Consider the following 11,946-nt stretch of genomic DNA (forward strand, 5'->3'; position numbering starts at 1 on the left):
CGGCTGGTCCTGATCTGACAACTCTTCCAGTTCTGGCCTCAAACTCCCTTTTTCTGAAGGAACTTGAGTGCACCTCTGTTGAACTTCCAAAAATGAATTTAACCTAAAATTGGCTGGTAAGGGGACTAATTAGGATAAGCACACTGAATAGTCTCAGAGCCCTGCAGAACCCCACCTGGCTAGAAGGATTGAGGGAAAAGAGGGGTAGGTAGAGCAAAAGCCTTTGGAGACATTTGAATCTATCACTGAAAGGTACCAGAATGCCCAACTGTCTTTCCCAGATAGGCAACCAGGGCTACCAACACGCATTTGGATTAGATGTCTGTAGGTTAGTGTCCAACCCCTGAGCCAATCAGCTGTGGATAGGAGTCATGTGATACCAAGTGTGCACAGCAGAGGTAGATTCTGTTAGAAATGAGTGTAGGTGGGGCAAGCTGTTGTAATTGACTCTCTCCCATGTGAGGTCAGAAGTAGCCACGAATAAGTTGATACAAACTATCATGGTGTAAGGCACAGAGTTGTTTAATTAATATTTGCTGGATGAATAGTGCCAATGCCTAATTGGTTTCCCCAACATTCAATTTGTTTAAAGTTGCTCAATGTTTCAGTAATTAAAATTTCTACTATACCCACAATGGATGGTTTCTTTTGAGATTCTCAAAGAAGGCCTAGCACTTAAAGGTCTGGGCTCTGGAAACAGACTGGAGAAGCCTGGGTGTTAATTCCAGATCAACTCTTTCCTGTATGGGCGACCTCATGCAAGTCACTTGCTCTTCTCTGAGTCTTGTTTTCTCATCTGTAAAAAGAGGGTATAAATCATACCTGCTTCATAGGATTGTTGCAAAGATCAAGGGCAACAATGTGGATGAAGCACGTTCTTGGTTGCCTGGTACACACTCAACTCTGAATTCTCAGGTCCTTTTTGGACTTGATGTGAGATTGTGATGTTTGTTTGATGTGAGATTGTTTCCAGTTCTCAGATTGGTTTTCTTGCACCCTCTCCCAAACCCTCTCCCCCACTTAGACAACAATTAAAGAAAAAAAATGTTTCCTTCTTCCTTCTCTTCCATGTGAGCCTCCATTTGATTATTGTTCTCATACTTCCAGCCAGGTGCCATCATGGGTCATCTTTGTAGGTTTCTGTTGCATAATTTCTCTTCTCTTCATTTGTTCACACTAGATCAGAGATTTTCACTCCAGCCTTCTGGGGAGCTTTTTAAAAATACCCAGGCTCAGACCCCACATCCAGAAAGTTGAGTTCAATTGGTCTGAGAGGGAGCCAGGTGATTCTTGTGTTTAGCTCGAATTGAGAACCATTCAATAAATAAATATTTAATGAGCATCTTCTATGTGCCAGGCACTGTTCTAGGTACTTGGGATACATCGGAGAAGTCTCACAAAGCTTAAGTTCTAAAGGAGGCAGGAATTCTAGAGAGGAGGGTCAAGGATACCATTGAACTAGACAGGGAGGATCTCAAAGGAAGGCAGAAACATTGTCTTATCCTGATTCCTCAGTCAGGGCTGTAGAAACCACTCAGTGATGCTTGTTGAGAGAATTAATGAGTGAACTTTGGCTTTCTCATAATTTACTTTTTTATTGATTCACTTCACTAGACCTTCAGCTCCACGATGACAATGACATATCCAATTTGTTCTGTCATATGCCCAGTGCCTATTACAGTGACTGGCACACAGAAGGTGCTCAATAAGAAGTACTTAAATGCATGACTATATGTATTTTAAATGCATACCTGTATTTGTTATAGCAGCCTGGGTTTTAAGAGGATCATACTAATAACACTAATGAATACCTACAAATAAACATTAAAGAGGTGTAGTCAACCAAAGGGCGCTCATTGGTACAGGGCTGTAGAAACCACTCAGTGATGCTTGTTGAGAGAATTAATGAGTGAACTTTGGCTTTCTCATAATTTACTTTTTTATTGATTCACTTCACTAGACCTTCAGCTCCACGATGACAATGACATATCCAATTTGTTCTGTCATATGCCCAGTGCCTATTACAGTGACTGGCACACAGAAGGTGCTCAATAAGAAGTACTTAAATGCATGACTATATGTATTTTAAATGCATACCTGTATTTGTTATAGCAGCCTGGATTTTAAGAGGATCATACTAATAACATTAATGAATACCTACAAATAAACATTAAAGAGGTGTAGTCAACCAAAGGGCGCTCATTGGTCCCTCGACAGCCATTTCTGAGGCTGCTGTGCCCCAAGGCACGCCAGCAAAGCACCACCAGCCACAGAGAGGCTGTGGCTCCTCCAAGCAGAAGGGCCCTCCCCGCCCCCTCTCCCCGCACAGCCTGCTCTGCCCTCCGCCCCCTCCTCTCCGCCCACTCTCGCCGCGGTCTCCTGGCGGTGGCGGCTTTGTCTCGTGGGCTGGTCCCCGGCGGCTCCCTCCCCCGAACAGCTGCCGGCGGAAGAGCGAGGAAGCGGCGCGGGAGCTGTCCGGCATCCCGGTGCTGAAGCCCCAAGCGCTCATCATCCACCACTACCATGTAAGGGCCATGAAAAGGGCTCGTCCTGGCACAGCGCGGACATGGAGGAGGACTTATTCCAGCTCAGGCAGCTGCCGTGAGTATTATGGGGGCGAGTAAGAGGCAGACAGGCTTTCTTTTAAAAAACAAAAACCTCCGGTGGGTGGGAAGGGGGGTGCATCTCTGCACGGCTTCTGGAATTTAAAGGGAACTGTTTCTGAGAAGGGAATTAGGCCCGGAGGAGACAAGCCATTTTCCTAACCCAACATCCCAGCCTCTGTATCTGTGACTCTTTTTCAGATCCGTCAGGATTTTATGGGGAGCCACGAATGTTATGCTTTCCCTTTTAGTTGCTCTCAATCCTAAAGGGATTTTGAGGTCTGTGCTTTAAGAAAGCATTAGCTGCTGTTTTGAAATGTGGACTGGATTGATGAGTCTATGCAATGACATGGGTTCTTTCCAGCCCTTCTCCTATGCTGTGAAATTCCTAATTTCTCTGCAAGGTCTTTCAGAAGGCAATGATACTGATGTTGCAAACTGGTTTCTAAAAAGCCAGGATTCCCTTCCAGAGAAGAGGCTTAGGCGAAGTCCTGTTGTTTATGACTGTGTGAATGAGAGGGCTGTGCACTGTCGCTGAAACCTCTTGCCTCCTTCTGAATGAAAGGTTTTTGTAACAGCTAGCTAGAGTGAGACTCACCATTGTGAACACCAGGAATACAGTCCTTTGAGGATAAGAATTTTTAAGGGACACCAAATTTGCTCTGATAATCTTGGGGGAAAAGGACCAAGCAATGGAAAGGACAGGGGCCTTTTAGAGGGGCTAACGGATTTTTCCTACTACAAGCAGATGGTGATTTGTTAAGCAAGTCAAGAGTATGAGAGGGGGCATTAAAATGAGCATTTTGGGGGGGGCTTTAATTTTTGGAATCACTAGCCATTTGGATGGTAACAGTAGACTCTATTTGGGTTTGTTGGAAAGGATACGTTATCATTTAGCATGTGTGTATTTTCTTGACTTAAAAAATGGTGTGTTTTTTCCTCTAAGCTATTGAGGAATTCTCCCAAGTGACTTTTAGTGTGACTGATACAGCTCTCTGAGGCTCTGAGTACTGAAGGGGATTGTAATGTTTGTTTCTCAATAAGTGTAAAATTAATTTTCATTTTTAAATGTTAATTAATTTAAATTTTACTTTTAAGCTTTTATTAATTGATCCACAAATAGCATATTTTGTTATGTAATACAGCATTATTTCACAAATGCTAAGGAATGCTCAGTTATAATATCCAGAGGTTGATGTATGAGTACATAAAAATGTAAATGTCTGAGTGCAAATCTCTCAAAGAAAACATACCACTTTCATTGAAAATAAATCTCGTGCTGAAAAACCAAACTATTATCCTCAAATTTTAAAAATATCAAAGACAGAAATATGAAATTTGGTACTTAGAATAAAAATACATACTGGAACTGCAGTTGTACTGAGATAAATTTTCAAATAATGTCAGAGTATATGAACTTTGCAAAAGATTAGTGTATATGTAATCTACTAATATATAGACATGATATTATCATGACAATTTCTTCCTTAGTTAAAAAAAGTAAAAATTGAAAGAGGTTTTTACTTATTTTAATTTTAATTTTAATTTAGTTTCTTATATAAATACATAATGTAATGTACCAAATAGTATATATGGTAAACAAAGTTCAAAGAGAAGCACAAGAATGAAAAGTAAGTTTCTCTCTTCCCAAACCCCAGTCTTATTCCCCAGAGTTAAGTTTCTTGATCATTCCTTCTGATGAATATAAATACATACAATACATATTACAGAGACCAACTTGTATACTGGTTGAGAACATTGGTTCTTGAGTCAGACAGACTTGGGTCCAAATCCTGACTCTGCCACTTTCTGCTGTGTGATTTTAAACAAGTAACTTAACCTTTCTGAGACTCAGTTTCTCTAGCCATAAAGATCATAATAGTACTTGATTCATAGGATTATTGTAAAGATCAAATGAGATATGTGCTAAATGTTTAGCAGACACAAAGCACTCAACACATATTAACTATTATTAATATTATATCTGAAAAATCATTTATGAAAAAAAAATATGTAGGTTCTCTGTGCTGGACTTCCAAAAATTGTAATCTGCAAACACCAAACCATATTTGAATGAAGTCAGAATTAGCCCTGAAATTTGTTGACTTCAATTTATATAAGAAAGAGTAAGCTAAAAGGACTAGCCTAGTGAATCTGAGTGGGTTATAAATCACGACTTAGATGTTTTTAAAACAACACCCTGTGAATATTATGCACAGATTGCAGGCAGCAGATTTCCTGAGCGCAATATGGTTAAAAAAAATTCAGAGTGCCTTGTAGAAGGTTGGCAAGAGTGGACTTTGGAACAGGCTCAGTCCTGTAGGAAGCTGAGTGTTAATAGATTATAACCCACTAAGTAGTTTACAGGGTCGGAGGAGGGGGAAAGGGGATGAGGGTGCCTAAGAAAACAGCCCTTTCTTGCACTTGGAGGCACCTTCACTCAGTTCTGGGGTGGTTCATTGAAACAACAAACAACCCTTATCTTTCACCTGCTGTCCACTCAGGGACAGTACCATGTACAGAAGATTTCGGAAGCTGAGATTTTGCATCCAGTTCTGCTTTATTGTATGACCTTGTGTAAGTCAGACTTTTCTGGGTTTTCCCTTTCTAGGATGATTTTTTGAAAGCAAGTTTTGCAGAATACATTGATTGGTTGATTGATTCACTCATTCATTCATTGATTTACTTGGGTATCATCCTTGGTATGAAAGATTCTACAACTGAACAAGGTACAATGGTACCTGCACTTAAGGAGCTCACAATCTAGAGATGCAATGTCCTATATGATAGCCACATGTCTTTGCTATAACTACATGTGGCTATTAAACTTTAATTAATTTAAATTATGTAATTTGTACATGAAATAATTTATATAGTATAATATACAATATAAAATATGAGCAGTTTTAAAAATCAGTCTCTCAGTTGCACTAACCACATTTCAGATGCTCCATAGCTACATGTGGCTAGTGGCTACCATATTGGACAGCATAAATCTAGAATATTTCCATAATTGCAGCAAGTTTTATTGGACAGCACTGGTCTAGTGGGAGAGGCAAACATTGAACACATCACTGCACAAATAATTATGAGAATTTTCTTAAGTGCTATAAAGGACTAGTGCAGCAAGGAAAGTCATTCTAGATGGGGTGGGGGAAGATAAAGGAAGGCTTCCTTGAGGAAGTGCCATTTGAGCTGAGCCCCCAAAGACATGTAGGAATCTTCCAGGAAAAGGAGACGGGATATGTAGCATTCCAGGAAGAGGGAACTGTATGGGTAAAAGCCCTAAAGTCAGAAAAAGCATGGTGTTTGTCAAAATCAGCCAGTGGAGCAAAATGAACAGGTGGCTCAAAGGAAGACTGCAAAGGATGACAGGGACCAGGCCATACAGGGCCTTGTAGTACATGACAAGGAGTTGGGACTTCATCTCATGTTTGCTCAGTCCATTCTCTCTCTCCTTTCTTACAAACCCTGTCTTTTGAGATTGAGCTTCAGTTCATCACTTCATCGAATCTTCCCCTGATTTCTGCTGGGCTTAATCAGCAGCAGAAGTTAAAAGATCAGGGAGGTTGGGAAAACAGCAGTTTGACTTACTGACTACATGACTATTTTTTAAAGTTACTTTTTTAAATTGACAAAAAGTGTATATATTTATGGTGTGCAACATATTGTTTTGAAATACGTATACATTGTGAAATGGCTAAATTATCAGGGAGGTTGGGAAAACAGCAGTTTGACTTACTGACTACATGACTATTTTTTAAAGTTATTTTTTTAAATTGACAAAAAGTGTATATATTTATGGTGTGCAACATATTGTTTTGAAATATGTATACATTGTGAAATGGCTAAATCACTACATGACTATTTTTTAAAGTTACTTTTTTAAATTGACAAAAAGTGTATATATTTATGGTGTGCAACATATTGTTTTGAAATACGTATACATTGTGAAATGGCTAAATTGAGCTAATTAATATATGCATTACCTCATACACTTATGTTTTTGTGGTGAGAACATTTAAAATCTACCCTCTTAGCAATTTAATCACCATGTTATACAATAGATCTCTTGAACTTATTCCTTCCATCTAACTGAAATTTCGTATCCTTTGACCAACATCTCCCCAATCCTCCCCATCCCACAATCCCCTAGTAACCATCATTCTCTTTGCTTTTATGAGTTCAACTATTTTAGATTCCACATATAAGTGAGATCATGTGATATTTGTCTTTCTGTGCCTGGCTCATTTCACTTAACATAATGCCTTCCAGGTTCATCCACATTGTTGCACGTGACAGGATTTTCTTATTTTTAGGTTGAATAGTATTCCATTATGTGTATATACCACATTTTCTTATCCATTCATCTATTGATGGACACTTAGATTGATTCCCTATCTCGGCTATTGTGAATAATGCTGCAATAATTACATGACTATTGTTCTTGAAATTGTCCCAGGTGAACTCTTTGGGCCCTCGTTAACCCTGGTAAGGATTTGTGTTTTGAGTTCTAGAGGAGGAGCTAGCAGCAGCTTTTGTTTCCTCTAACCGAGGAGACCTCTGCATAGAAACACAGGATCAGAGTAGGTGGCAAAAGCACACGTGAGACTTCTCGCTGGCTCCCATCCCCCTGAGGCCCAGTGGGACAGAAGGGGAGGTTCCCTGGCTAAGGAGGAGAGATAGGGGTTCATTGTCACCCTCTTCAGGCACAAAGTAAGGAGTTATTGTAATAGCCTGGGGATCCTCAAAGGTAACGCACCAAAGCCTTGAAACCCTCAAGCTCAAAGCCACTCATACTCCTTCATTTTAAACACATTTACATTTTACGCCAGCCAGCTTCACCCCTAAGGGATGTGTGTTTCAGTGACATAAGGGGAGCCATCTGGAGGCCAAAGAAAGAAAATCTTCCTGCAAAGAGGTCATTGCTTGAGTGGCGTTTGGTCTTAGGGAGGATTGTTCCAGGGCCTGCTGGCCTACAGAGTGGCTTTACAGCCCCAGCCAAAGTCTTCTCTGGGTTGTCTACAGAATTATTCAGATTTACATGTGAGTCATAGTGTAATCTTGGGCAATCTATTCAACTTCCCTGAAACATAAAGGGGTGCTTGGGTCACGTTTAAGAACATTTTCAGCTCTAAAAGACTGTGATTCTAAGCTCTCTAGATGGGTGTGCCTGGTATCATTCTGGATATGGCGATTGTTCTGGAGTAACTATTAGTAGTATCTCTTTCACTCCTTAACCCAGGATTTCTCGACCTTGATATTATTCACATTTTAAACCAGATAATGCTTTGTGGTGGGGTCCCGTTCTATGCATCAGAGGATGTTTAACAGCATCCCTGACCTCTACCCACCAGATATCACAAACCCATCCCCACCCCAGTCGTGACCATCAAAACTGTCTCCAGACATTGCTGATGTCCCCTGGGGGGCTAAATCATCCCGGGTTGAGAACTACTGCTCTAAAATGTTGTTCTTTAGATGATAAATCGTTCGGTCACTCTATTTATAGAGCATCTTTGGATTTCTCTTAAAACCTCACTTCTCTGATTTTAGTCATGTTGGAACCCTGGTACGTGTTCTCTCAGCAATGTGTGTATCTTCCACAATCCTCAATGTACCTTTGGTAAAAGGCCAGAAATGAGGGCAAGAAATTGGCCTGATATAGAGAAAGTCCTCACTGCATGCTTGTTGAATGAACGAGTGATAAATAAGTTACAAAGACAAATTACCTGGAAGGTTATAGCACAGGCCTTCTATTCCTCCAATCAGAAGAGTTACCCACCTCCTCCACTGAGGCCATGTCAGAGAATGATTAAGTAAGTGGGCTGTCCATTCAAGTAGACTTGGGCTCAGATCCTGACTTCCCTGCTAACTTGATGGGTAACCTTGGGCAAATTACTTTTCTTCTTTAGGCTTCAGTTTCATCATCTGTAAAGTGGGGACAGCAATGGCACCCACCTCATAGGACACAAGGGTTCCTTGAAGTGCTCATAAAGTGCTTAGCAAAGCTACCAGCACCTGGTAAGGGCTTCATGAATGTTGACTATTACTGATTTTTTATCATTATCTTTTGTCTGGAGTATAAGCTAGTGGTCTACTATCCAGGGAACAAGCTCATTGATATTCAGGTTGATGGGCATGGCAGGAAAATACAAATAAATAAAATCCACATAGAACTAAAATTTCCATTAATTATACCCTTCTAGATATTTGAGTATGGAAGGGACCTTAAAAATCATCACATCCAGCGCTTCATACCCTATATCCCCAATTCAGGGCAAGAAGGCATCAAGCAGTGACTTACAAACTTACGTGGCCACCAGCAACATCTTATTAAAATTTATACTCTTGGGCCCCACTATGCAGAGATGTAAAAGCATTAGGTCTGCAGTATGGCCCAGGAATTAACATTTTAATCAGTTCCCTATGGGTGTTCTTTGCCTCAGTTAGAGAAGCATTGGCTGATCGGTTAAGATCACAGGTTTTGGAGCTACTTGGGCCAGGGTTCTAGTACACTCTGTACTGTCTAAGAGACCTGAACCAATTAGTCTAAGCTCTCCGAGCCTCAGTTTGCTTGTCTGTAAGCTGGGGATATTGATAATACCTCCCTCCAAAGGTTGTTAAGTATTGTTATGTAAGATAGTTCATAGCACTCAGGCTTGGACCTGGCAGGTTGAAATGATACCTAAATATTAAATATCATTACCCCTGAGCCAATCCGATGGACACCTGCCTCTCCTGGAATCCCTGTCCTGAAGGGGAGCCAACTACCTCTTAAATTAGCCTTTTTCATCTCTGAACTTCTCTGCTTGAGAAGACTTCTCCTTTTATTGAGTTGAAATCTGCTTCCTTCTTCCTTATACCCAGAAATTCAGGCTCTGTTCTTGGGGTCCAAGATGAACAGGTACCTTCTTTCACATGCCAGGATGTCAAAAATTTGAAGACAGAGGTCTGTTCCCTGAAAAGGCTCTTCCCAAGTCGCATGGATCAGGGAGTGCCCCAGGTCTTGTCTTGAAAGAGACAAAGCAAGTCCATAGGTTAGTGACCTTGGCAGGTTCTGCTGCTCCAAGTGCACAGCATCTAACTCCATTAGGCCAGGGTTAAGGGGGTTAGGTTTCAGACTCCAAAGAAGCCCAGTGCCACATAGCCAAGGTATGTGGAACAAAACTAAGTGGTGCTGGTTGTCAGTGTTTTTTACCAAGTTCCCCCAAAATGGTGGACCCTTGTTATATTGTGGCCCTCTGCTGGTTAGAATTGCAGATGAGTCTCTCTATGAAGATGTCTCCCTGTACTAATAGGAAGAATGTGAGGAGAGAGAAGGACTCCTATATAATGAAAGCTTCAGTCCTCCACCCCTGCAAGCCCTAAGTCCAAGCCACCATCACCTCTTGCCCACTGACCACACAGCCTCTTCCCTGGTCTCCCTGCTTCCTCTCTAGCCATATGTCAGTATTAACCATGACTTTGATTTTCTGTATTCTCATGTTTTGACATCTTGAGGGCTTGCTGATCCTGAAATGTCTGCTTTTCTCAGAGTTTACTAATTCCTAGAGATAGCAAACAGCTCACCAGTGAGTGTGCCTTTCATATGCAAACCTACCAATCCAGAGCCCACAAATCCTACCACGTCCTTTTTTAGGTTCTTGCAGGGCTCTCAGATGCTCAGCCACATTGACCTGCCCTTGTCACCCCAGATCCAGGTACCAGACAACTAAGGACAGCCCCTATACTCCAGAGTCTGATAAACTTACTCAAGCTAGCCAATCCTAAGCCTGCTTACCCTGCCTCTCCCAATCCTTTCCATGGAAAGCACAACAAAAGCTCTTGCCCACGCTTTCTCTCTGCCTCCTGACTGTCCCTGGTACTTCCCCATGTGGTCCCCCATGGTGTGGTATGCCCCTTCTTGGGATCTGTAAGTATAACTGAGTATGTCTTTTCAATGGCATTCTTCTCCTGATCTCTTGACCTAACCATACCAAAATAATAATAAAACATATTTAAAATGTTTTCCAACATTTCTCCTCTTGTGGACGAATATGCCTGTGTGACCTTCTCAAAACTCAACTCTGATCATCTTCCACCTTCTCACTGCCACTTGAAACCCTTCAGTGGTGATCCATTTGTCTTGAGATAACACTAACAGTCCTCACAGTGGTCTCCAGAGCTCTGCATGCTCCAGCCTGTTTCTCTGACCTTTGCACTAGCTGCTCTCTCTACTCTCCCCCCATCTGTGTGTGACTGTCCTTGTTCCCCTGACCTCAGTCTCCTCAGGAAGGTCTTCTCTGACCACTCCTCACCCCAGTGGTTCTTTACTATGGCACCCCATTTGCTTCCTTCTCAAGATACATTTATTTGCAAGTGTGTAATGATGTATCTGTTTACTTGTATGTTAACCATCTCCCCAACTACAGCACCCACTTTGTGGGCACAGGAACCATGTCCCTTTTGTTCCCCTTTGTATTCTGGCACTCAGTACATAGTCAGCCCTCAATAAATGCTTATTAAAATACTGAGAGATTGTTCCAGGTTCTTCCAGCTCATCTCTGTACATTGACTCCTCTCATCTCCATGGCAACCCTGTGAGGTAGGAATTACCATCTCCATTTTACAGGTGAGGAAACTGAGACTCAGACAGGTAAAGTGACCTACTCAGGGTCACACAGCTACTGAATGGCAAGGGAAGGCGGATTCAAACACAGGTCAGTCTATTTGCCAGAGTCAGGCTCTCTTCTTTCCTAGGGTAGACCACTTCTCTTCATGCAGGACTTTAAATGCTCACACAGCTACTGAATGGCAAGGGAAGGCGGATTCAAACACAGGTCAGTCTATTTGCCAGACTCAGGCTCTCTTCTTTCCTAGGGTAGACCACTTCTCTTCATGCAGGACTTTAAATGTTGCTCCACAATAATCACAGTTCAGTTTAAGCTTCCTTTTAAGTCTGATAGATTCATGAACTCCAGGGCTACAAGTCCAGAAGCTCGGATGAAAAGAGAGAAAACTTCCTTATCCAAAATACTGTAATCAAGTCACAGGCCCTAATTTAAGGTTCTAAGATAAATTACATGATGGTACCAAAAAAAAATCTTTAGGTTGACAGCTATTTCCTCAAGTTTTTCTCTGCCTTAAATAGCAAAATTATGTAAAATAGATGTTCCTTGCTATTTTGGTAAATTATATGCCATATATATACATACATATATATATATATGTATGTATGTATATATATATGTATATATATATATATATATATACACACACACACAACAAATGCCAAGAAATTGTGAGCCAGGCTGTTTTGAAGCCCTCATATATTTAACATATGCCACTGCTATTTTCTTTT

The 11,946-nt window shown here is 41.2% G+C and overlaps 1 protein-coding gene across 1 annotated transcript in view; it reads left to right on the plus strand.

Moving 5' to 3' along the window:
• Positions 1 to 2,481: 2,481 nt before the first annotated feature.
• SVOP (SV2 related protein homolog (rat)) overlaps positions 2,482 to 11,946 on the plus strand; it is a 73,155-nt gene continuing 63,690 nt past the window's right edge. Inside the window, exon 1 of the mRNA XM_008569791.1 lies at positions 2,482 to 2,601. Within this exon, the coding sequence (XP_008568013.1) occupies positions 2,567 to 2,601 (35 nt within the window). The 5' untranslated portion in view covers positions 2,482 to 2,566. The remainder of the gene's footprint in view (positions 2,602 to 11,946) is intronic.

The sequence above is a fragment of the Galeopterus variegatus genome, unplaced genomic scaffold (assembly GCF_000696425.1).
Source record: "Galeopterus variegatus unplaced genomic scaffold, G_variegatus-3.0.2 Scaffold529, whole genome shotgun sequence".
In the NCBI taxonomy this organism is placed as follows: Eukaryota; Metazoa; Chordata; class Mammalia; order Dermoptera; family Cynocephalidae; genus Galeopterus; species Galeopterus variegatus.